This window comes from Canis lupus, chromosome 3 (genome assembly GCF_048164855.1).
Source record: "Canis lupus baileyi chromosome 3, mCanLup2.hap1, whole genome shotgun sequence".
In the NCBI taxonomy this organism is placed as follows: domain Eukaryota; kingdom Metazoa; phylum Chordata; class Mammalia; order Carnivora; family Canidae; genus Canis; species Canis lupus.
Window position 1 is genome coordinate 49,191,690 of NC_132840.1, and position 26,840 is coordinate 49,218,529.

The window sequence follows — 26,840 nt, forward strand, 5'->3', positions numbered from 1 at the left end:
AGAGCCAAAACAGAGGAGAAGAACCAGGGCTGAGCTTCTGGATAAAGAAAGAATTTCTGTCCCGTCTGTGCATCTCTTTATAGAAACCAGCAGTTGACACTTCTTTTCTCCAGAGTCCGTCTGCCTGATGTTTGGTTGTCCTCTTCATTTGATTGAGGGTCCTGGGCTAGAGTCAGGCTAAATGCCTCTAGTGCCATAGCCAGGAATTCCATTTATGTAAAAGAAGCTTTGATTAAAGATTTACAGGTTGGAAAACTAATAAACAAAGCTAACCAGCCACTCTAGAAATTGCACCAAGGTCAGTAGTTAGCATCTTTAGTACAGGTGGCCTTAGCCTCTGTTCATATTAGTAATACTTTGAGCAGGTGTAAGGCTTTCCTAAATGGAGAAACTGACTCACTGGAAACCATTAGTGGGAGATGCTGGAAGCTACTGGTTTTGCCATTTTTAAAGATTACATCAGCATTCTTAGCTTTTTATGTCTTAGATTAGGTTAAATGGGTGGCTAAAGAAAACTTCTGCAAAATGGCAGATTGATACTCCTTAGAAACTTTAAGCAACATTCCTTCTTCCCATCTTATACTTTTTGTGTTGATAATGCTCAAACCCAGCTGGGAAAATGCGAATAAAAGAGGAGTTTGTGAAAAGGTGAACAGCCGATTGCTGATCTTTGCTTTACAGACAGGAATTTGCTCTTGCTGGCTATGAATTCTGCATTTCAACTCTAGAGGAAAAAATTGAAAGAGAAAAGGAATTAGCAGAAGACATTTTGTCAGGTAGGGAAACCTGACTGTTTTCTGGACATTGCCATTTTGCCACAGAGCTTCACTGTTAACACTGTGATAAAGGGAAAAGTACCTGAATTGGGGGAGGGCAAGTTATCTATTTGGGGGAATTATGTGGCTGTTCTTAAGATCTCAGTAGAAGGTTTGGGCTAAGATGTTTTGTTTATGTAACTTGACCACTGTTTGCCTTTTTTAACCCTTTGGTGACATGTTTGTAATTTACTTGTTGACTTTTATTATATATAACCTCTAGAAAATTGGGGAGCAGAAAGGGAAGGTCTTTTTCTTTTCTCTTGGTTCAGCTACCAGTCACAATGCTATTTAATTACCTTTTGGTTCCAGATATGTACCAAGTTACAAAATGTGAAGAGAAACTCAGGTTTTTATAGTTGATCCTCACTTTGGAGGAAAGAACATAATGATGTTAGGAACAGAGTAGGGTAGTCGGGAAGCTCTCTAGCTCTCATCCATTCAGGTTTCTTAATATGGTTTGAAATATTGGGAATTTTCAGTTTCAACATTCATTTGGTGATATTTACTTCACATGTGCTCTGTGCCGAGAGCTAGCAAGATGCTAGAGAAACAGTGGTCAGCTCTTGTCCTTAAAGCAATACATAAAACTTTTTTTTTCTTTTAAGATTTTATTTATTCATGAGAGACACAGAGAGAGAGGCAGAGACACAAGTAGAGGAAGAAGCAAGCTCCCCACTGGGAGCCCGATATGGGACTCAATCCTGGGACTCCGGGACTCTGGGACCACACCCTGGACTGAAGGCAGATGCCTAGCCACTGAGCCACTGAGGCATCCCAGCAATACATATGACTTGAAAGAGTTAACTGTACTCTGTTGTTTTCCAGTTCTCTGTCTCTGTTCTTTTTTTTTTTTTTTTTTTTAATTTATTTTAGAGAGAGAGAGTCTCAAATAGACTCAGCACTGAGCACAGAGCCCAGCACAGGGCTTGATCTCATGACCCTGAGATCATGACCTGGGCTGAAACCAAGAGTCTACCTACTGTGCTACCCATGTATCCCTCTTTCAGTTCTCTCCTGAACATAAACTGATTTTTTTCTTCCATCACTCTGCTGAATCCCCCTTTATCAGGTCACAGGCTCCCAATCCTTATCTTACCTATTCTGTTTACTAGCAGCTCTGACCCAGGTGCTGGAAATACTTTATTCACTTGGCTTTTGGGACACCTCACTGGTCACTCACCTTCCCCTTTGCAAACTCTAAAGTTAGCAGACCTTGGGGCTCACACCCTAGGAGATAACATTTAGTCCCATACCTTTAAATATCAGTTACACATCTTCATCCCCAATTTACACATGGACTACAGACATAAACCGGGTAAGATGGTTTACCTGACATCTTGACCTGAATGTCTAGTGGTCATTTCACACTTAGCATGTCTGAACTGGGTCTCTATTTTGGAGAGAGAGAGCACAAGCAGTGGGAGAGGCAGAGGGAGAGAGAGAATCCCAAGCAGACCCCAAGCTGAGCACATAGCCTGACATGGGGTTCTGTCTCATGTACCTAAGATCATGACCTGAGCCAACACCAAGAGTTGGACACCTAACCAACTGAGCTACTCAGGCGCCCCAGGTCTCTTGATTTCTGCCACTCAGAAACTTGCTTCTCTGTCAGCCCAGTCAGAAAATGGCACCACCATTCACTCAGTTGTTTTAGCCAAGAACCTGTGAATTACCTGTGATTCCTTCCTCATTCCTGATGGTAATTCATCAAGTCATATTGAATCATCTGTCAAGGTATATCCACGTCAGACCACATCTCTGGGCTTTGGTCCAGGCCATTTTCTCTTGCCCGAACACCTGTAAGAGTCTCAATAGTTTTCCTGCTTTCCTGCACATGGTCTGTTATTCATGCAGGAGGCAGAATGGTCTTTTAAAACTGAGTGCCTTTGTATCACTTTAAGAATAAATTTCAGGACCCCTTGTGGACCTGTAAGGCCATAATTTGACCCCTGCCTGTTTCCACATCGTCTACTGCTCTCCCCTTGCTCATTCCACTTTGACCACCCTGGTCTTTTCCCTGCTGTTCTGTATAACCTTATTGCCATCTTCCTAGCCTGTTTTCCTATATCCTTGTGTGGCCAGCTCTCTCCATTCAGTTCTCTGCTCACTTCCTCACAAGGTCTACCGTGACTGAAACAATGATCTTTTCCTACCTAGCCTTTACTTTCCTTCCTCATAGTTGAGAATTAGGAGTGTGTGTATTGTGTGCTCATATTTGTATGACCATTAAACATGTATTTTCTGCTACAAAAATAGCAGAAAATAAAGACAAATGTTTTTAGTATTTGTCTTCCCTATCAAAGAAGGGTAGAGATTTCATCTGTTTCATTCACTGCTTAATTCTTGGTACTAGAGCAGTGCCTGCCACATGATGGAGGCTCAGGAATTGTTGACTGTAAGAACAGAGGAGCAAACCAGCACCAAGTAGAGATTCAGTGCTGTGTGGCAATGTTTTGAGGGAAGTCACAAGAGATGTAACAAGTCTAGCTATCACATAAGTCACTTTTGAATTATCCACATCCTTGCTATGTTTCATTTTGTAGCATTGACTCTAGACAGTTTAAAAGTTTCTGACTCCAAAAGTAATACCAGTGCAATTAGGGAAATTTAGAAAAGCATTAGGAAGAAAATAATAAAGATCATCTAAAATAGTATTGAGAAAGAATTTACTGTTGATTTTTTGGTGTATGTCTTTATAAGCTTATTTTCCCCCTATGCTGTTTACATTTTAAGAAATAAATTAGGGACTGTAATTGTATATGCTTTTTTTTTAGAATTTAGTAATTATTTTGAAAACACCTTTTTCCAGGCAAAGGAGCTCTTGTTGGAGAGTGCAGACTAATTTCTATCATAAACATTGTTTTTTTTTTTTTTTTTTCATTTTACTGGTTACATAATACAGAAAAATGTATTACATTTTGCTTTATCTTATTTTTTCTGAAGAAATATATTCCCACTCAATTTCATGTTAATTATTTTTTAAGATTTCTTTTAGAGATTGAGAGTGAGTGTGCACACACATGCGAGCAGGGGCAGTGGGCAGGAGGAGAGGGAGAGAGAATCTCTCCACGCCTAGTGCAGAGCTCAACATGGGCCGATCTCACAACCCTGAGACCATGACCTGAGCCAAGAATCTGATGCTTAACCAACTGTGACATCCAGGTGCCCCTCCCCTCAGTTTTAAGCAAATTAAATCCATTATTGAATTCATTTGCTCCTAATTGACATGACTAACTCTATCCCCAAAGTGTGTTACTTCTGGTCATGTAAAAACTAGGTCTAGGGTACTCATTTGGTTCCTTGTGTTAATTACTGAGGAAATGCCCATAAAAATTAAGTGAAAATAGCAGATTACTAAACAGTATGGTTTAGTTTTCTTGAATATGTAGATTAAATATAAGCATAGAACAGGGCTGAATGATACTAAAATATAGATAGTGATTATCTCAGGTTGGTAGATTTATGGGGATGTAGGTCTTGTGTTTTTCGGAGTATTCTGTTTTTGGAGCAAAATTTTTAAAAAATTATTTTCTTACGTAGTATAAGAAGTCAAAGAATGTTATAAAAGTTAATTTAAAAATAGCATTTCTTTGGGCACCTGGGTGACTCAATTGGTTCAGCATCTGCCTTCCGCTCAGGTCAGGGTCCCAGGGTCCTGGGATCGAGTTCCACATGGAGCTCCCTGCCCAGTGAGGAGTCTGCTTCTCCCTCTCCATCTGCTTGCCACTCCTGCTTGTACTCTTTCTCTCTCTCAAATAAAGAAATAAAATCTTTAAAAATATAAAAATATCATTTCTTTGCCACATGTCTTCCTTGAGTCCTTTTCAACTCTTAACCAATTTCTTCTGGTATTTTCTTTCATATTTCTAAAGAACAAAATTCTTATGTTTAAAATATGCTAATTTACAAAAAAGTGAACATTTAGTGCAGTTTTGGTTGTGTCTGTGTTACTATGAATATTACCAATAGTGTTAGTTGTTGAGCCAAGTAACATGATTGTGTGATTGCATTTGCATAAAATTTTGTATTTACTCTGAAGTCAGTAGTTAACAAGGTGTTTCTGATGCTTGCTTTTTATGTGTATGACCAATTCTATTAACTGTAGTACTTGCTCTTCTTTGTTCTGAAGCTATCCTGGAGCTCTGGGTGCCTGTCTGCTTGCTGCTCCCTGGTATAGATGTCTGCAGCCTTCAGCGCTTACCTTCCTGTCCCGTGCCTAGTCATTGACTGCCTTTTTCTCTGCTTGTCAGCTCCCACAGTTTTTGATCTTTGTCCTCTCCCTTGATTCTTTTTTTTTTTTTTCCTTGTAGCTCTCCGTTTTGTCCTTTAACTTTGATTTTAGTGATATTTTGGGAGGGAGTAGAGATAAGCGCATGTGTTCAGTCCATAATGGTCTGTCTGCATGGAAGTGACGTCTTCTGTGACGACATAGGTGGGGTCCAGATCTCTTTCTTTGGGATAGTATCTTAGCACTGAAATTCCAGGTCAAAAGCAGCACTTTTTAAGGCTGTTGATGAATATCACAAAATTGCCCTCAAAAGGACTGTGCTAATTTACATTTTCTGGTTCTACTAATTTATGTGCTTTGTGACTTTGGCCAAATTAATTAATCTTTATGTGCTTTTGATCCTCAGAATGGGAATAAGAGTTATACCCTCTTGTAGGACTGGTAGGAAGATTGAGAGTTAATATCCATAAAGCACTTAGAACAATGCCTAGTACAGAGTAGCTACTCCAGTGTTAACCATTGTTAGTTTTCATTATTGTGATAAGGCAGTATGCCCCTTCTCCCCAAAACTCATTGATTTTTATAACCTCTGCCAGATTGGTCATATGGCAGTGATGTCTTAACTAGCATTTCTTTGATAAGGTTGATCATTTATTGGTGCTGTTCTGTTTTTTTTGTTTGTTTGTTTTTGTTTTTAGTGTATTTATTTATTTATGAGAGAGAGAGAGGCAGAGACATAGGCAGGGGGAGAAACAGGCTCCCAATAGGGAGCCCAATGTGGGACTCGATCCCAGGACCCCAGGATCACACCCTGAGCCAAAGGCAGATGCTCAACCACTGAGCCACCCACACATCCCTATTAAGGATAGTAACTCTGTCCTGTCGAGTTTTTTCTGTTCCCTTACTCATCTATAGAGTTCAGAGTTTTGAGTATTTTTATTTGTTTATTTTAATTAAAAAGAAACGTGAAACTAAAATTTGTATAGTTTAAAGAATAATGAGAAGAACAGGCAATAATCCAACAATACCTTTGCAGCCTGTGTGTGTCTTGCCCCTGTCCCATTCCCCTTCCCACCCCAGAGACAATGTACTACTCAATCTTGGGTAGTTTGTGCAGGTTTCTTTTTAAGATTTATATAAATGGGGATGCCTGGGTGGCATATAGTTGGTTAAGTGGCTGACTCTTGGTTTCAGCTCAGGTCATGATATCAGGGTCCTGGGATTGGAGCCCCATGTCGGACTCTGCGCTCAGTTGGGGTATCTGCTGGAGGTTCTCTCTCTCCCTCTTCCTCTGCCCCTTCTGCACACATATGTGCACTATCTCTAAAATACATAAATAAATCTTTAAAAAAAATTAAAATTGATATAAATGAATCACACAGTATGACTTGCACTTACTTTCCTTTAATCTTTTTGGAGTTAGATCTGAGTTTGTTTTTGTATATTTCCTTTGCTTTTATTAATTCTAATAACTATCTAGACTTACTTAGAATAGCTTATTCTATATGCCAGGTTTTCTAGGATTTGAATAGAGGCAAGTGAGGCAGAAGTTCCTGCTTTCGGAGCTTAACCCTTCGGTATTTTTCAACTTTGAAACCAGATAAATATTCAGATCTTTAAAGTTGCTTTTTCCTTATTTCTAAACTGTTTTTTTTTTTTTTTTTTTAAGATTTTATTTATTTATTCATGAGAGACACACAGAGAGAGGCAGAGACACAGGCAGAGGGAGGAGCAGGCTCCATGCAAGGAGCCTGTTGTGGGACTCGATCCCGGGTCTCCAGGATCACACCCTGGGCTGAAGGCGGCGCCAAACCACTGAGCCACCTGGGCTGCCCTATTTCTAAACTGTTAACATAACTTTTTAACACATCTGAGGTTTATTTTGGTGTGATATTGGTGACTACTTTCTTAAAGATGATCATCTCTCAGTGTTACATGCTTACTATAAATTAGTGTACGCTTGTGTTTTGAGGTTTTCCATTCGATTCATTCATCTGTTGGCTCTTATAACAGTATGCGTTGTTTGAATTATATGGTGGCATACATTTGAGTTATATAGTAAACAGATTTCGCACATGCTTCTTTTGTAAAATTCCCTCCCATTTTATTTTCACTCAATTTTTACATGAATTTTAGATCATTTTGTCAAATCCCCAAAGTGCTTTGAGACTGAGTTATTAGATTTGCATTATGGTTTTTTTATCTTTTATTTAAAGATTTTCTTTATTTGAGAGGAGAGGCCAAGTGCCTGAGATTTACATTATATTTTTAAATGAATTTGGGAGATTGCCATCTGAACAAGTTAGCATGTCGCTGCAAGTAGCAAAAAAATTCAATTGAGTTAAGCAGTAGGGGCACTTACTATCTCATGTAACTGGCAGTTTAGTGAAAAGGGGCAGGCTGTTGAGTTACTCGACACTTGGCTCATGGAAATCCTGAAGGAGGAGATTCTGTCCATCCTTCCTCATTGGCATTCTCCATGTGTTTAGGCTTTCTCTTTGTACTCCCCTTATGGTTGAAAAGTGACTGTATTAGGTTCCAGAAATCTCATCCAGAAATGGCAATGTGCAGAGGAAGAGGAAACTTCTTTGGTGTTTTTCTTAGAATCAAGGTAATCTTTACTACAAGTTACCATGTAGATTTATCCTTACTTCTCATTGGTTACATTGGAATTTGGTTACATGGCATTTCTAACCCAGGCCTTGACAGAAGAAGTGAGATTAGCATGACTTTCTAAAACCGACGAGGATCCATTCTTAACAGAGGATGAGATTCATTCCTCTTTGCTTGAATCATGTGAAAAAAGGTGTGCATGCTAGAACAGACAACAGCTCTGCTAGCAAGAGTAGTCACTCAACTACACTATCTTTGCAACACAGGCACACCTCAGAGGTCTCATGGGTTTAGTTCCAGACCACTGCAATTAAGTGAATATTGAATACAGTGGGTCAAATTAATTTGTTTCCTAGTGCATATAAAACCTTACATTTACAATGTGCAGTAGCATTATGTTTAAAAAATGTACATACCCTTAAAAAATGTACATATCCTAATTGAAAAAATACTTTATTGCTAAAAACTGTTAACTGTCATCTAAACTTTCAGGGAGTCATCATCTTTTTGGTGATGGAGGGTCTTGCCTTAGTGTTGATGGCTGCTGATGGATCAGAGTGGTGGTCACTGAAGGTTAGGGTTATGGTGGCAATTTTTAAAAATAAGATAATGAAGTTTGCTGCATTGGTTGACTATTCCTTTCACGAACAATTTCCCTGTAGCATGAGATGCTGTTTGATAGCATTTTAGCCCCAGTAGAACTTCTTTGAAATTAGAGTCAATCCTCTCAAACCCTGCTGCTACTGCACCAAGTTAATGTAATATTCAGAATCCTTTGTTGTCATTTCAAGAATTTTCTTTTCTTTCTTTTTTTTTTTTTTCATTTCAAGAATTTTCACAGCATCTTTACCCGGAATGGATTCCATCTTAAGAAACCACTTTCTTTGCTTATTCATAGGAAGCAGCTCTTTGTCCATTCAAGTCGTATCATGAGATTGCACCCATTCAGTCACTTTTCAGGCTCTACTTTTTTTTTTTCTTTTTTTGGTAAGATTTTATTATTTATTAGAACGATCAGTGGGGAGGGACAGAGGGAGAGAGAGAGAGAAACCAACTCCCTGCTGAGCAGGCAACCTGTCATGGGGCAGATGCTCAACCACTGAGCCACCCAGGCACCCCATAAGATTAAAAAAAAAAAAAAAAAAAGACTTAATTAATTAATTTGAGAGAAAGAGAGAACACATAGGGGGAGGGCCAGAGGGAAAGAATCTCAAGTGGACTCCAAAGCTGAGTGTGGAGTCCGATTAAGGATTCCATCTCATGATTCTGAGATCACAACCTGAGCAGAAATCAAGAGTCGGAGGCTTAACTGACTACACCACCCAGGTGCATGTCCCTCAGGCTCCACCTCTGCTTCTAGTTCTCTTGCTATTTCTATCACATGTTTAGTTACTTCCTCCACAGAACTCTTAAACCCCTTGAAGTCATCCATAGGGTTGGAATTAAGTTCTTCCAAACTGCTGTTCATGTTGATATTTTGACCTCTTCCCATGAATGACAAAATTCTTAATGGCATCCAGAATGGTGAATCCTTTCCAGAAGGGTTTCAGTTTACTTTGCACAAATCCATCAGCAGAATCCCTATCTGTGGCAGCTATAGCTTTGTGATATTTATTTATTTATTTATTTATTTATTTATTTATTTATTTATTTATTTATTTATTTATTTATTTATTTATATTCATGAGAGACACAGAAAGGCAGAGATATAGGCAGAGGGAGAAGCAGGCTCTCTGTAGAGAGCCTGATGGGGGACTCAATTCTAGGGCCCCGGGATCACGATCTGAGCCAACAGCAGATGCTCAACCACTGAGCCACTCAGGGCCCCTGAAATGTATTTTTTAAATAAAAAGACTGGAAAATTTAAATCAATCCTTGATCCATAGGCTGCAGAATGAAAGTTGTATTAGGCCTGAAAACAACATAAATCTCACTGTGCATCTCTGTCAGAGCTCTTGGGTGACCCAGGTGCATTGTTAATGAGCAGGAATATTTTAAAAGGAATCTTTTTTTCTGAGCAGTAGGTCTCAACGGTGAATATAAGATATCCAATAAATTATGTTATAAACAGATATGGTGTCATCCAGGCTTTGTTGTTCCATTGATAGAACACAGGCAGAGTAGATTTAACATGATTGTTAAGGGCTTTAGGATTTGGGGAGTGGTAAATGAGCATTGACTTCAACATAAAATCACTAGCTGCATGAGCTCCAGCAAGGGAGTCAGCCGGTCCTTTGAGGCTTTGAAGCCAGGCATTGACTGCTCCCCTCTAGCTCTGAAAGTCCTGGATGCCATCTTTGTCCAATAGAATGCTGTTTGGTCTACATGGAAAATCTGTTATTTAGTGTAGTGTAGTTGTTCAGTGTAGTGTATTAATTATCTTAATGAATATCTAGGATCTTCTGGATAAATTAATTATCTTAATGAAGACCTAGAATCTTCTGGATAATTTGCTACAGCTCTACATCAGCATTTGTTACTTCACTCTGCACATTTGTGTTATGGAGACAGCTTTCCTTAAACCTCTGGAACCAACCACTGCTAGCTTCAGACTTTTCTCCTTCAGTTTCCTCACCTCTCAGCCTTCATAGAAGGGAAGGGAGTCAGGGCCTGGCTCTGGGTTAGGCTCTGGCTTCAGGGAATTGGGGCCAGTTTGGCCTTCTCTCCAGACCACTAAACCTTTCTGCACATTAGCAATAAGGCGGTTTTACCTTCTTCTCCTCCACGTTTTCACTGGAATAGCCCTCTTCCTTTCCTTTAAGAGCTTTTTCTTTGCATTCACAACTGGCTAAGTGGTGCAAGAGGCCTAGCCTTCAGCTTATTTCAGCTTTTGAGATGCTCAATGATTTATAACATTTGATTTAAAATGAGAGACCTAGGAGCCTTCCTTTGATCCGAACACGTAGGGGCTGTGGTAGGGTTGTTAATTGGCCTAATTTAAATATTGTAGTGTCCAAGGGAGGAGGGAGGCCCAAGGAGAGGGAGAGATGGGAAACCTTATGGGCCAGATTTCCTTTAGAGGTGTTTCTCTGGCAACTTTTTTTTTTTTTCTTCTTTCCTTGATTACTCATATATTTAAATTTCTTCTGTTTTCTTGATTTGATTTCAGTATGTAGGACAGTGCCAAGAACACAGCATTAATATCTTGAATGGGGGGAGGCGCCTGGCTGGCTCAGTTGGCAGAGCATGCAACTCTTGATCTTGGGGTTGAGAGTTCAAGCCCCATGTTGGGCATGGAGCCTACTTTAAAAAAGATAAAAGTAAATATCTTGAATAAATGAATGCACAAGTAAAAAATATTGGGAGAGATCTGTGTTTTCCTAGAAGAAATTTTATGGAATTGTATTTTTTTTTAAGATTTTATTTATTTATTCATGAGAGAGACCGAGAGAAGCAGAGTCATGAGAAAAGGGAGAAGCAGGCTCCCTGCGGGGATCCCGATTCAGGACTTGATCCCAGGACCCCAGAATCACGCCCTGAGCCAAAGGCAGACAGACGTTCAACCATTGAGCCACCCAGGCGTCCCTGGAATTATATTTTTATTTTCATTTATTTAAAGATTTTATTTATTCATGAAGACACACAGAGAGAGGCAGAGACATAGGCAGAGGGAGAAGCAGGCTCCCTGCGGGAAACCCGATACGGGATTCCATCCCTGAGCTGAAGGCAGATGCTCAACTGCGGAGCTACCCAGGCTTCCCTGGAATTGTATTTTTAAAGTGTAACTGACCGTGTTCTGTTCTGAGGTTATATTCCTTTCTCAGTTCTTTATTTCCTCTCTTTAAGAGATTGTTTTTCCCCCATTGATTGCTTTCTCCTTTCCTTGAGCTGAAAGTTTCATTCATTTTCATGTTTTAATAATCAAAACACTTCTGGGAAGTGGAACTATTTTTGGTCACGTATTTGGTGTCATGAATGTTGGAAGTCCAGAGTTTGAGTTTGAATTCTGGCTCGTTACAGTGTGACTGCAGACAAGATGTGTAACTTCTTTCCTTGGTTTCCTCATGAATGGAACAGGAATAAGAGTAGAACCTATGTCTACCTAGTAGAGTTCTTAGGGGAGTTAGATGCTCCAGGACTGTGGCCAGCACTCATTAAGTACTCTGCAAGAGTTTGCTGGAATGTGATGCCTTCATTGATTTGTTAAATTTGTTTACATTGTGTTTACTACCCTCAATTTATGTAGGACCTTCCTGACTGGTTTCTCTCTCCTGCTTGGTTTGGGTTTGTTTTGCTCCTTTTCATGTTTGTTTGGTGGAAGATCAGGTTGTTGGTTGAAATCTTTCTTTTCTGATACGGACATTTACAACTGTAAATTTCCCTCTCATTTTAGCTGCATCCTGAAAATTTTGGTATGTTGTGTTTTCATTTATTTCAAAGTATTTTCTCATTTTCTTTGTGATTTCTTTGATCCTTGGGATATTTTGGAGCGTGTTGATTAATTTTCATATATGTATAAATTTTCAGTGTTTCCTTGTCTTGCTGATTTTTAAGCTCATCCCATTGTGATTAGAAAAATACTTTTAATGATTGCAGTACTTTTATTTTTATTTATTTGTTTTACATTTTTTTATTTATTTGAGAGAGTGAGTGACAGCATACTCTGTCAGAGTCGGGGAAGGCAGAGGGAGAGGGAGAGGGAGAAGCAGGCTCTCTGCTGAGCAGAGAGCTGTACCTGGGAGATCCCAGGGTCCTGGGATCATGACTTGAGCTAAAGGTAGATGCTCAAGCCGACTGAGCCGCCCAGATGCCCCGATTTCAGTTCTTTTACATGTATTGAGACTTGTTTTATGGTCCTAGTGTATGATTTGTCCTAGACACTGTTGCATGTACATTTGAGAAGAATGTGTATGCCTTTGTTGTTGGGTGGAGTGTTCCATATATGTTGGATAGATCCAGTTGGCCTAAAGTATTATTCAGGTCCTGTGTCCTTGCTGATTTTGTCTAATTCTAGACAAGATAGTTTGGCTTTGTGATTTTTTTTTCTTCATACATGTTTTTATGCTGTTTAAACAGTCCTAGATACGTATCGTCATTGTGAGTTACCCTGCACTAGAAAACAATGTTTTGTTTTTCTAAAACAAAACCCAATACTTTGGTCACAAATTTGTTTTACATTGATTATCTTACCATTAAACTTTTAAAACTCATTTTCTTTTTTGTGTCTTTTGTAGGAGTCTATGTTTAGACAATCTAAACCTAATCTGAATATCATTGTCTTGTTATACAAAATCTCAAAGTCTGTTTGAAATCAGCATTGAGAGTGATGTTTGGTCTAATTTTTGTTTTCTTTTTTTTTTTTTTGTTTAGTTTTTAATTAAAAAAATTTTTTTTAAGAGATTTTATTTTTATTTATTCATGAGAGACACAGAGAGAGAGAGGCAGAGACACAGGCAGTGGGAGAAGCAGGCTCCATGCAGGGAGCCCGATGTGGGACTCGATCCTGGGCTAATTTTCACACGTAAAAAACAGATGCTTTCAGGGGCACCTGGGTGGCTCAGTCAGTTAAGCGCTGCCCTCAGCTCAGATTAAGATCCTGGAATCCTGGGATCTAGGCCCTGTTGGGCTCCCTGCTCAGCGGGGAGCCTGCTACTTCCTCTCCTCTGCCCCTCCCCTCCCCTGCTCATGCTCTCATGCTTTCTCTCAATTAATTAAATAAAATCTTTTTAAAAAATGGTTCCATTTTTTTAGCTTTGTTCTCTGTTCCTGCCATAGAGACTTTCTCCTCACTAAACTTCCTTCCGCTTACAATTTGGAAGGATGGCGTACATAGGGCTCTCAGTTGCTTCTGTAAGATGAGAGGAGTACAGTAAAGCATTCTTCTGCCTTTCCCTTTCTCTACTTGTTTTTTCTCTATGATCGCAATTTTAGACTTACTGGGATTTATTGCAGAAAATTTTGCAGACAACTTATTTGCCTTCTTTTGGGGATAGCTTGTTCATGATGGATTGCTTTGTAGGAGTTGGGAGGTTTTGTTAGCATAAGGTTAGGGGGCTTAATCTCTTTCTGAATGTTGCTTGGTCTGTGATGAACCTTCATTTCTGAGATTCAGGTCTTGTGAGCTTCTGAATACATCTCTGTGAACATTGCTTCTACTTAGTGTGGTCTTTTATCCAGGTGTGTCTGTTACTGAAATATCTGCCTCTCTCTTCTCTTTATATTTATTCTCTCCCTCAGCTTCTTTATATTTTGGAAATTTCTCCAGTTTATAGTCCATATTATTGTCTTAAACATTCAGAAAAGTTCTGTGGCTTTTTTTTTTTTAAAGATTTCAAACAAAAACGAAATGTAGTGACTTTCACAGATAACTGTATACCTTCCCCCTTCACTTTGTCAAATTTAAGTATTTACCGTATGTGCTCAGAATTCTTTTTTTTTTTTCTAAGTTTAATCCCAGGCGTACTCCCACTTGGTGTAGATACTATTCTGATTTTGGTGGGTTTTGTTTGTTCTTTTAATTTGGTTTTGATCTTTATCATTCTTAGGCCTGTTTATTACAGTTGTATATATCAGTAAACAATATAAAGTGAGGCTAGTATGTTTTTAAATTTTCTTAAAGATTTTATTTATTTGAGAACCACAAGGTCGGGGGAAGCAGGCGCTGAGGGAGAGGGAGAAGCACATCTCCCTCTCATCGAGCAGGGAGCACAATTCGGGGCTAAATCCCAGAACCCAAAAGTCAGAAGGCAGACGTTTAACTGACTGAGCTACGCAGGCGCCCCAGTGTGTTTTCAAACTTTATATGAATGGTATCCTATTATACACTTGTTTCTGCAGTTTCTTACTCAGCATTATTTTGTTGAGATTTATCCATGTTGATACTTAATGCATCGGTTTTCCTCTCACAAAGGTCTGTTTCCTTGCCAAACCACAGGTCTGCTGGGTTGTATCTGTCAAGAAGGGGTGACTCCCTCTAATTGGTCCACTGTGGTAGGGGGTAAAGGGTAAGGAGTGATACAGGCTCTAGTGATGGCCCTAATTGGTCCATTCCCTCCAATTGTGGTCTAGTATCCCACCGGATGAATGTTGTACTGTGGGAAATAAATAATAGCCCCTTGAACCTTCTTGAACCCATGTCTCTGTGCAGGCATGGGAACTACTCTCTCCGGAATGTACCTAAGAGTGGAATTGCTGGGGGGCGTATGCTAGGTATTACCAGTTTGCTTATCAATGTGGTTTTACCAGTTTACATTTTCACTAGCAGTGTGTTTGTGTTGTTGCTTTGTATATTTGTTGTTGTTGGACTTTGTTTTTTGATGATCTGGTGGGTGTGAAATGGAATTTCATTGTGGTTTCAGTGTTTTTTTTTGATTGCCAGAGAATCAGAACATCTTTTCATGTATTATTGACCATTTGGATTTCCTGCTCTGAAAATTGTCTCTCTATATCCTTTGCGTATCTTTTTTGAAGGGTTGTCTTTTTTAAATGATTTATGAGTTCTTTATGTATTTTAGCCAAATACATAAATTTATATTTTGTAGGTTACATATCTTTTTGTGTTCGTCTTTTCACTTGAGGGCATTTCATATATAGAGATTAAACTTTGGATGTGATAGAATCAGTTAATTTTTGGTTTCATTGTATCTCTTCTATCTTTAGTTCAGTACCTTTATGTTTTTAATTATTGATTTTTATTTGTGCATTCATTCAACCAGTCCTCCAAGAAATATTTTTTGGATGCCTGTTATGTGCCAGGCATGTTACTAGGTACTGAGAGACAGCTGTCAATAAAAGGCAATTGCTACCTCGTGGAGCTCAATTTCTAGTGGAGGAGAAACACATAATAAACACTGTCTATCCAATAAATGATAGTATATACAAAGATGATGAAGTGCTATGGAGACATGTATGTGAGGGGATGTGTGCACAGGGAATGTGTAGGGGGCTGTACAGTGTCATATACAGGGGTCCAGGAAGGCCTCGTTGTTAAGAAGCCTGAAGAATGGGAGGGAATAAGCCATGCCGCAGTCTCTAAAGGAAGAAAATTCTAGGCAAAGGAAGAACACGTGCAAGGCTCTCAGGTGGACCATACTGGACACATAAGGAATTACTCAAAAACCTACTTAGTTTATAGTCTTGGATTAGTTGATTATCTAAAATTCTTGAGGGTAAGGCTCATTTTTTATTGTCTGCTGATGCTCCTTTATTGTGAAGTTTCACGCTTAGTTTGGATGATAAATTCATTTGTTGCAGGGTTTTAGCTGGAAGATGAGACTCGGGGATGTTTTTATTCCAGGCACTCAGGTTCAAGCCGAAATAGATGCTTAAACGTAGACCTCAAGCTCCATATGGCTTAGGCCTATGATTAGAGATTTCTATGGTGCTCCTTCTCCCCTCTAGATCCCGGTCCGGCCCATGCAAGCTTCCCTGTGGTTCCTGGTGAGGACAGGGTATGGGCAGGCGGCACACAAAGCCTATGACACTCATTCTGGTTTATGCAAGGAGCTTCAGATCCAATTCTCTGATTTGCAAAAGTTGAACTCAGTTCTGGATCACAGAGACACTCAGGCCACCCCACAAAACCAACACAAACTGGGCTTTTGTGGTGTCAAGTCCTCCCCGCTTTCTATTCTGGGTTTTATCTTACTGCTGTTGTTCAGCCCTTGGGATTTCCTTCTCGGGAGCTCAGCTGTGCATTAAAGGATAGACTTTATCTCACTTTCAAAGCAGAGGATTTCCAGATCACCAGTCATTATTACTAGAACCAAAAGCCTCTATTCAGAACCCATATCTTATCACATTCCTTTTAGTCTGTGTTTATATAAGCCTAATATGATAGATTGATACATTAAATACAATGATCCATCCTTTCTCATATTCCTGGAAAAATTGTTGCTTGCTCATTTCCTTTGTGCATTTGACAATTCCATTTGCTGATATTTTGAGTAAGAATTCCTGTGCTGAATCTTGTTTCTTTCATGGACAGATTTGAGGTAGTTTACCTTTTTCTCTGGTTAGAAATAACTTGTAAAACGAATTACTTAAATATGACTTCCTTTTCAGATTCAAATAAAACTTTGGGGGAAGCTCTATCTGAACAACAACCCCAGTGTATGTCTCGGTTGTTAGTGGCTATCTGATTTGTTCTTGTCTAATTTCTAGCAGTTTTTATAGTAATATTTCAAGAATCTATATTTTAAATGTTACTGCTTAGAAAAGGAATTCTTTTGGTACTTTATTAAAGCTGTGAAGTTCTCTCTTGGCCATATGCTAAACGTTTTATTAAGGAGCCTTTTTTGTTTCTCCCTTAGTCTTGTTTTTAGAGAAGTAGATTCTCCAGAAATTATTTTCATTTTTCATACTACAAAGTGTGATATGAATTTAAAATGCATTTTTTAACAATGAAAAAAATACTATGGCTAAAATTTTACCTCATAAATTACTTCTATAAAGCTTCACCATCTTTTTTTCCGTTCTGGTTAATTTCCATTGTTGACCACAGTGGTGATGGTTTTCCACTGGAATTACCTGTCACTTTATCATACTTTCTGACCGTAAAATGTAAAAAGAACTTTTTTTAAAATATAGAAATATTTGAAGAGAATTAATAGAAATCCCAGAAATAGGAGTCAGAAGTCATTTTTGAAGCATAGAATTTCCAGAGTTGGAATAATTATACATTGTTTTGTGATATTTTTGGTATATGGCAAACAGGCTTTGCCTTTAAACGTTCTTGAAGAACATGTATTTTAGTTCTGAGTCTTCTCACTGTTATAAATTACTTCCCGAACTTTTGTTTGTACTTGACAGGAACATAGTTTTGTCTCATTCTTCTCATTTTCAGCTGCCTTTTTTCCATTAGATTATCTCGCAGTACTGTTAATGTTAAGCTGCTTCTCGATTCTAGAAGCTTTTGCTCAGCATTTTTGCTCATAGTTAGATATTTGGTTTCAGTGTTCCTTCCTGATGTGGGATCTTTATGTGTAGTAGGTAGCTGGAGCCATCTTCTCTTTGCTTTTTTGTATTTATCCATAAATTTATGTATACTTTTTGTTATTTATGAAAATAACTTTTGTGTTTTTTGAAAGTATATTCTTAAGGCAGTCTATTTAAAACTGCCCCTAGTTTGGTTTTATTAGATGATTATAGATCTTTTGTGTATAATTAAGTCAGAGCAAGTCACTTTGGATTTCTGCTTTGCATTGTTTCTTAACTTTTACCCTCTGATGATGTGTCCACAGCTGTCTTCACCCACTCCATGTGCTTGGCCTTTTTTAAACACTCTCTTCAATAATTGGTCATCCTGTTACTTGATTCCATAACCATCTTTAAATTCTGTCTGCCTTTTGTACGTTTCCTGAAACTTTGAGGGTAGGGAAGGAAAGGTGTTTCATGTGAATTTGCCATCAGATAAACCCAACCAAACATCATCATCAGTCGGGTGTGTCATGGTTTGGTTGCCTAAGTTCATCTGTGGTAAACACTTTTGTGAATGTTCATTTTGAGCTGAGCCGGGCACAGAATCTCCCTGCAGTCTAGGTCATCACGGCGTCCATGTTACTTGTGTCTTTTCTCTTGGGTCTTTATTTGTGGGCTTGCTTCTCATACCTGTTCTTGAGGTCTGCATGCTCTGCTTCATGTGGCAGTAGGTGTTTTAAGTTGGTTCCTTTTCAGACATTGTGTAGTCAATGTTGTAATTTGTCCAAAGTTGCTATATCATTGCAGCCTTTAATCATCTTCTTCACCAAATGGGAGTAACTGTTCTTTCAGTTGGCTTGTGACTTTCTAGTTCAGGATTCTGAATGTTTTCTGGTCTCTTCCCACACTGCCCTTTATGCACCTGAGAACACTTTCATTTGCCCTATACTTTCTTGGTTGTTAACTAATTCTTGGAATTTATCTTACTTGTTTCTGCTAAATACAGTTTCAACTTAAAAATAATACTTCGTATCTTAAGGTATGGACTCAAAGTCTCACTTAAAATGTGGGGGAAAGCAGGGCACCTGGCTCGCCTAGTCAGTAAGAGCGTGCAACTCTTGATCTTGGGGTTGTAAGTTCTCCATGTTGGTGCAGATATTACTTCAAAAAAATAAAATCTTTAAAAGAAAAATGTGAGGAAAAGTTTGTCATTTAATTGGATATTGCAATATCGTGATTTTAAGATGTGGTCATTCAGATGACCAAAATCTATTTCTCATATATACTTGGTCTTTGCCCAGTTCTGGCTCAGGGCTCCCTAAACCCATGGGTGGATTTCTTGTGTTGAGTGATAAAAGGTGTCTTTTGTTATGTTAATGAGACTTTGGGACATCACCTAAAAGATGCGTGTCTAGAGGTCCAGCCCTATAGTTAGAGGATTGAATGTTCATTCCCAACCCCTGACCTGGTGGGGGCTGTAGGTTTAATCAACCACCAGTGGTCGGTAATTTAATCATCATGACTGTGTAATGGAGCCTCCATGCAAACCCAGACAGAGCTCAGAGATTCTGGGTTGATGAACGTGTGGAGGTGCTGGGACAGTTGGTGCTCTTAGAGAGGGCATAGAAGCTTTGTGCCCCTTCCCACGTACTTTGCACTGTGCATCTTTTCCATCTGGCTGTTTCTGAGTTATGTCCTTGTATAATAAACAGTAATCTAGTAAGTAAAATGTTCTGAGTTTTGTGAGCTGCTCTAGCAAATGAACATAACCGAAGGAGGAAGTCCCAGGAACCTCTGATTTGTAGCTAGTTGGTCAGAAGCACAGGTGATAACCTGGACGTGCAGTTGGCATCCTTAGTTGGAGGCGGTCGTACTGGCAACTCCAGTGTGTAGCTCTCTGGTGGGCAGAAGCACGGGGCTTGTGACTGGTGTCTGATGCAGGAAGGGGGTGTGGTCTGGTAGGACTGAACCCTTAACCTGTGGTATCTGATACTGTGTCTGATGAATTCTCAGACACCAGTAGGTGTCTGAGAATTGCTTCTTGGGGAAACACATCCTCCCTCCCCACCACAACACACTGAAATTTTTGTGGGCCTTGGTAACAAGCAAGAGGTTAAAGAAGCTTGGCCAGTTCTTTGCCTCACTTTCTGTATTGTGCTTATATGCCAGCAATGCTCTTATTTCCTTCTTAGTGGAAGAGAAAGCCAGCACCCACCTCCTCCTGGGCATGTGCTTAGACACCTATGCTCGCTACCTTCTATTCTCCAAGCAGCCGTCACAGGCACAGAGGATGTATGAAAAAGCACTGCAGATTTCTGAAGAAATGCTAGGAGAAAGACACCCACAGGTAAGGGAGAAGAGCAGCAAGAGGAACCAGAAAACAAAGCTTTCAGAATATCCAGGTGTGAAATGCCACACTCACTGGGGACAGATCTCCAGCAATGGTCCTAGGTGTTTCCCTCTGTGCCCCAGCCCGTTCCTTTTCTTGTCTCCACTCTCCTACCCCCAACTCCTTGGTTCAAAAAGGATTTGAGGGGCGCCTGGCAGGCTCAGCCAAGAGAGCGTGTGACTCTTGATCTTGAAGTCAAGAATTTGAGTTCCACATTGTGTGTGCGTAGAGATTTCTTTTAAAAAATTTTTTTCTTTTAAAGGATTTGAGACCTCACATCAATTACTGGGTCTGCCCAGAGCATTCTGCAGGCATATTGGTTTACACAGCAGAGCAGCCTTTCCAAACAGTAGAGTGAGCCGGGCACTGGTGCTTTCAGGCCCTCAGGGTACACAGCACAGTGCTCTGCAATCCTGAATCTTAGTCAGAATCTTAGGAGGAACAGGTTACCATGTGAAGGTTCTTGCCTCCCTCACCCCACAGGTAAAATGCCGGGGGCGGGGGGGGGGGGGAGAAGAAGGAGAGAGGGACTGCACTGAAAAGTTGGAACTGCCGACATAGTATTGAACCGCACCGTGCAGAGCTGTTAGAATTCTACACTGAATGCACTAAACTGAAATCTTAGTGCTTCTCCCCTAAGTTCTTAGAGGTGAGAACCGGATCACTTGTCTGAGATTGCCTGGTACCCCCAGCATGGGACACAGAAATTTTAACTTGACTGAACATGTCCCAAGGCCGGGTTGATGGGCAGGACAAGTCCTTGGGCTGTAATTCTCCTATCCTCAGGGGAGGTGACAGAGTCCCTTTCAGGGACTGTCACTGAGGAAGAAGAAGATAAATCTGGAATTCTAATCACAAGTACTAGAACTGAGGCTTAAAAAGGCATGACTTTAAGGGGATGAGGTGGGGTCTGCCTTAGTATCAACATTTTAAAAACTCTTAAATGGAATCTTCATAAAATCAATAATATATATATTTCTTCTTCTCGATGAGTCTCAGAGTCACCAACAGGAATGACATAATGTGCTGGAGGCCGGCTTCTCGGGATTGCTGAACTTTAAATGAGATCAGTTATAGCTTCTTCTTGCTGGTTGGTTGGTTGGTTTTGGTGCTTCGAATTTGATAAATAGATTAGTAAGTAATATCCTGTTCCCTAGTTTCTAGATTTGTATCGTTTTCAAGAGTCGAACTAATGCTGTCTGTTGTGTAATATGAATGATAAACGTACGCAGTTTGTTAAAGGCTGAGCCCTTCACCTTCTATGGAATGCTAGGAAACATGAGATCTTAAGCATATATTCAGTTTGCCAAACTCCCAAGTTAATGTTGAATCTGCATTGCTATTTTTTTTTAAATGGCTGTTTTTTCTCTTGTGTGTAGACCATCGTGCTGATGAGTGACCTGGCTACCACCCTGGATGCACAGGGCCGCTTCGATGAGGCCTGCGTTTATGTGCAGAAGGCGTCCGACCTGGCGAGGCAGATAGAGCACCCCGAGCTGCACATGCTGCTCAGTAACCTGGCCGCCATCCTGATGCACAGAGGTAGGGCGCCACCGAAGCCAGACTGCTTTGACTTTAGGGAAGGGGGTCACTGGATGTACGAATCTGTGAAGTGGTTCTAGGGAGGGCCGAGGGGCAGTCAGGAAGCTTCAGAATTAAAAGGCTGGCTGACCATCCCCCCCAAAAGGATGTATGTTTGGTTGAAGTACCATTGTGTTCAAGTCACATAACTCCTATGGCCCTGCACTAGCCGGTGACCCCCCTGGAAGCTAGAGAAAGTGTCATTGGTGCTGTCCCTGGCCGATGGAGCGGGGCCCCACTCACTGGGTCGAGGCCTGGGCCGGCTCGCAGCCTGAGCCGCTGGTCAAAAGGGGGTGAGATGAGGCAGTGACCGCCCAGCGCTTCAAAAGGACACAGCAGGTTAAACGCATACTGTCACTAGTGTTTGCTCGGCAGAATCTTGCAGAATCACTTTGAAAACCTACATTTCTCTCTGTTCTCCCTTCTCTCTGGGTTATTTTAGAACGATATGCACAAGCAAAGGAGATCTACCAGGAAGCGCTGAAGCAAGCAGAGCTGAAAAGAGATGAGGTTTCTATGCAGCACATCAGGGAAGAGTTGGCTGAGCTGTCAAGAAAAAGTAGACCTTTAACTTAATTTTATGAAGTGCTAAATCCCTTTTTGTTGTAGGGAATTTTCAGCAACAGTGATAATTCTGGTCTCAGTGACACCCAAATCAATGGCTTAATCCTTTCTCCTTGATATTCAAGTTTTGTCAACTTAGCTGTGGTGAAGGACAAGTTGTGTACACTGCCACTTTTGTCGTTTTAATGGAAAAACAACTTTCACCCCTGGCTGATTCCGACTTCTAAGGACAGATGTCAAGTGAGGTGCCGTGTGTGTGCTGGTCTCAGTGTAGTGGGGTGGAGACAGTCCAGTTTTCTGTGGGTGGGTGTGTGCGGATTCAGCCAGGCATCTCTAGCCTCTGATTTTGGTCTGTTGATTTGCTACCCTCTTTTTCATTTTATCGATATCTGGCAGAGCAGAGCTACCTGTCTCATGGCAAAGAGGGATTATGGTGAGTTCTTTTTCTTCTCTATTTCATGAAGCCCAGTGTGGGATGTAATGCGTAACAGAGCAAAAGTATTGTCTTGGTTTGTACCAGCGTCCAGCATGAAGTCTTAAAGTAGGAATTAGGCCCTTGAAAATACACCCATTTCACTATAAATAAAAGTGAACTGTATGTTTTTAGATCTGGTGACATAGGACTATGAAAAAGAGGGGAAAAGGAATGATATGAGCTCTGGTCAGTGCTGTTGGAGCACTCCACTCCCTCTGCAGCCTGGGTCCCTGAACAGAGTCCTGTGCACGTGCCCAGGCTGCACCCCGACACCTTCGGTCTCAGGGTAGGGCCTCACAAGTGTAATGTGTAAGATACCCCTGGTAATTCCAATATGTAATGCTGGTACAGTAAGGATCACTGATCTGGATCCTAGTCCTGGCTGTTTGCATTTGGGTCTCTGTTCTCATCTATAAAGGAAGGGACCAGTGAGGGTCTCTCGGGGTCTCGGGAGAGTGTATTTGGTCAGATGACCTTGAATGAATAGACTACTGTGTTGAAAGAGCCTTATCACACTGCCTCAGATGCATAAAGCATATGCACACAAGCTAGGTAATGGATGTTCTGACCTCCGAAGTCTTGCAAAGAGCCATTTGCCTAAGGGAGAGGCGATTTTTGTAGGTGCCGTGAAGGAACACTATTACTGTTGGTAAGCCTTCGGGGGTGGGGGTGTGAGTGGGAATGATAAACAGATATTTTTGTTTCCTGTGTAAATACTGGAAGAATCCTTTCATAATAAACTAGAGACTCTACAACAACACTGTATGTATTCCGTAATCTTTGAGTTTCTCCTCCTAAGAAATAACTTACTAAAGAGTTAAGAAAAAACCAAAATGCTAGAAACCTTGAGGTCCAAATCCTCAGGGGTTAGATGAAAACTAGAATTTTATATTTTGCAGATCTAAGTTTCTTCCTGCTTCCTGCCTAAGCTCCTCTCTTACCACCCAACTAGCTCCTTTCATCAAGACTGATGAGAAATAGAATAGAAATCCAATTTTTAGCACAACCCAGTCTTAATTTATTGTTGGGGATTTTTGAAAAATTGTCAACTAGTTAGCTACTCACCATCTGCACTGAGAATGTTTTCACCTTTTCACAATTGCAGGGTTTAGTGCAAGTTAGATTCGTCACTCCAGGTTTTATTTAAGAATGTTTGATCCTCCACAAGGTTTCAGCTCATGGTCCCGTCCCAGTGCTGAAAAAACCGTAGGTGTTCTCAGTCTCTCTGTGTGGGTGTGTCCAGGAGAGTTCATTTGCACAGTTGTAAAACAAGGTAGCAAAGCAGGAGAACGGACTTTGCTGACTGGTCTGATTTCAAAAGTGAATTGTTTAAAATAGTGTAATTTAAGTGTTTGAACTGTGTCACCAGAGTTTTCAGGGCATAAATATTTAAAAATGGAATCAGCATACCAAGATGAAAACATCATGAAACTTCCAATCATAAACATGCACCGGAAACCTGGCTGTCAGACTACTGCTCCGAACAGTATAGGAAGACCTTAATCTAGTTCTGGGGTGCTAAAAAGTCATGCACAAGGATGCAGCTTCAGAACGCTGAAATCTCAGCCTGCACAGAGGTCCTGCCTTGGCCTTCAGCTGACGTCCACGAGTCCTTGGCCATTCTCGGTGCCGGCTGCCATTTGGTCCTGCCACGCTGGACGTCCGGCCTCCCAGATGGTTTGCTCTGTAGGTAAGCCACGTGACAGTTCTGGCCTTTCAGTGTTCTGAACTAAGAAATGGGACTGGATTTTATCTTCCATTCTGAAATCTCTTCTCCCAGTAATGGCAGAGGGAACAGCAGAGCACACGTGCACTGTGATGAGATTGGAGTGGGGGAGGGGTTACAGCCATTCACTTGAGGCTGGGGGGCAGGAAAAAGTTAGGCTCTCACCCAACATGTTCTCAAACACTCTTCTGATTTGGAATCGCTCAAGACCTTCAGGGTCATAGAAAAATAGCATCTCTCTTGGGTCTGATGACACCATGAATTAGTGAAATCTAAGAGACTGTTATGTGGAACATTTAGTTACTGTTTTTCATTCACATTAGCATTTTCTGTGTATGTATGATAGAGCAGTACCAACTCTCCAAGTAGAAGGAATCTGATCACTAAATCTGCTCTAAAGCTGATGGTGAGGACCTCCAGTCTGGGAGGGTGGAGTAGCAGCAGGCGTGAAAGCTTAACTCCTGGCCTGTCCTTGTCGTTTACTAAGTATGTGGACGGAGCCCTGAGCCAGTACCTTCATTATCAAAACAGGGATCAGACCCCATTGCTAAGGGCGACACGAGGGTCTCAGGCCTATGAAACCTGTGACAGAGGAGGCACAGTCAGTGGTTACCACACCACTGGCTTGCTTTAGAGGCTTCAGTATTTAGAAGTCCATAAAGTGCTAATCTGTATCATCTTGAGAGACCTCTGTCTCTCCTTTCTCATCTTCAGTGGCACCCTTCCAAAACAGTTCCTGTCCTCCTGCTACAGAAGGATGTGTTTTGATGCCATGCTTTAGTGGTACGGGGGACAAACTCAATTCAACAATCAACTGTTAAAGGATGAAACGGACCATCAAGTACTGTAATTAGTTTAAAATTCACTCTTTGAAAGTGTTTGCTCCTTGAGATTCCATGAAATGAAAAAAATTCAACGATAAACTCCTGCCCACAAGGAATCAAAGGGAGAATAAACACTGGCTCATGGTGAGCAGACCAAACTGCGAGACCTCAGGATGCCGTGCAAAGTAAATCTAAGAGACTAAGAGACGGAGGAGATTCTATGCAGATTGTTATCTTCTAACTCAACCAATAATCCCGAGCAACCTAGAGGAAAGATACTAGTTTTTCCTTTGAAACCTGAGACATCAAGAGCCTTAAATCACACATGATCTATGTGGCTATGGACAGGGTAGTCAAATTTATTTCAAAACAAAAGCTCTGTTGGGCTGCATCAGATGCAGAAGAAACTTAGGGGCATGGTTAAAGTCACCAGTGTGCATAACAGTGAGGGATGCCTCAAATAAGCCTTTTTTTAACTTTTAAAAAATGAACTATAACATACCCATGCAGTAATATTTTTTCAGTGCTACTAATTAAAAAAAAATTAAAGCCTGCACTGGAAATTTACAGTATGGCAGAATTTTGCTTCTCCTACCTTTGACCCTAATACGTAATGTACAGATTTTATGATAGGGTCTCTGTTAAAAATCTAAACATCTCCACAAGATTTGAAACATCACTGGAAATCTGAATTTAGAGAAAACAAAATTGGATAAAAGTACAATGCCCGTGACAGCCAACATTATGTAACTGGGCTGTGTGAGGTTGTTTAGAAGGCAAGGGTTAAAAAGATAGGTGCGGAGTTTGTTTTTAAAATTACCCCCAAAGTGGCTGCGCTGATTTGAACATAAGTACACCAAGTACTACAGCAAGGGGAAACACTGCAAAAAAGGTCATCTATTTACAGAAAAGTGATTTAAAGACATTATGGTTTTCTTTACAAACAGATGTAAGAACAGGAATTGTCCACTTTTTAAAAACTCTACATTTCAACCCTCCACTATTATTATAATTCACTGAACTGCCTGTGTCAAAGGCAGTCTCCCTGTCCCTCCCCCCATTTGACTCTGCAAATAAATTTCCATCATTTCTTCATCATCCATGGTCCAGGCTCTCCTGAAAAGTCTCTGGGCACAAGTCAGAGGAGGACAGGTTTGTGACCTGCCATTAAAAATAAAACCAACAAAAACAAGAGCTCCCCACCCCACACCCTGGCCCCACCAAGACCCCTTCTCTGTGCAGTTCAGTCGTCACTATCCGACAGAGTCTCGTACTGTGCGGAGAGCAGTGGGGCAGGCTCTCGCTCCCAGATCCTGTTCTGTTGGTGAGGAGCTGCTTGGTTCACAGAAGAGGGGGCACATGCAATCGGTGTTGGTGGCGTACTGCTGAGCATCCGCATAGTCAGAGGGTTATAAGGAAACTGAGTTGAGCCTGACAAAAGAAAAACTGTTTTCACTGTCATGAGCACAGCTGCTGTTCCGAACGCACAAATTCCATAAGATGGAGGAGGACACAATTATTCTACTGAAATGGTCTTGTGGCACCAAGAGTGAAATGAAACAAACATGGAAGGGCTGAGGTTTCACGACAATAGATATGATAAGGCACCAGTGAGAATCTTGAAAGGCTGAGTGACACAAGTAAGCACGCACGAGCTTAGTGTTGTTAAGCCCAGAAATGAAAGCTTAGGGCTGAATATTTAAGTGAAATCTAGAACCAGGTGGAGATTCAAAGCAGACCTACTGCATATTAAGCTCTAGGAGT

The 26,840-nt window shown here is 40.6% G+C and overlaps 2 protein-coding genes across 22 annotated transcripts in view; one reads left to right on the forward strand and one right to left on the reverse strand.

The window, feature by feature from the left end:
- TTC19 (tetratricopeptide repeat domain 19) overlaps positions 1–23,286 on the forward strand; it is a 28,865-nt gene extending 5,579 nt beyond the window's left edge. Inside the window, exons 7-10 of the mRNA XM_072821005.1 lie at positions 682–776; positions 19,710–19,864; positions 21,286–21,448; positions 21,930–23,286. Of these exons, the coding sequence (XP_072677106.1) occupies positions 682–776; positions 19,710–19,864; positions 21,286–21,448; positions 21,930–22,063 (547 nt within the window). The 3' untranslated portion in view covers positions 22,064–23,286. The remainder of the gene's footprint in view (positions 1–681; positions 777–19,709; positions 19,865–21,285; positions 21,449–21,929) is intronic.
- A 2,121-nt stretch (positions 23,287–25,407) lies between these two features.
- Positions 25,408–26,840, reverse strand: part of NCOR1 (nuclear receptor corepressor 1) — a 150,201-nt gene continuing 148,768 nt past the window's right edge. For all 21 annotated transcript variants that reach the window (XM_072820979.1, XM_072820994.1, XM_072820998.1 and 18 more), the window contains one exon: positions 25,408–26,507. In XM_072820979.1, coding sequence (XP_072677080.1) covers positions 26,320–26,507 — 188 coding nt within the window. In that variant the 3' untranslated portion in view covers positions 25,408–26,319. The remainder of the gene's footprint in view (positions 26,508–26,840) is intronic.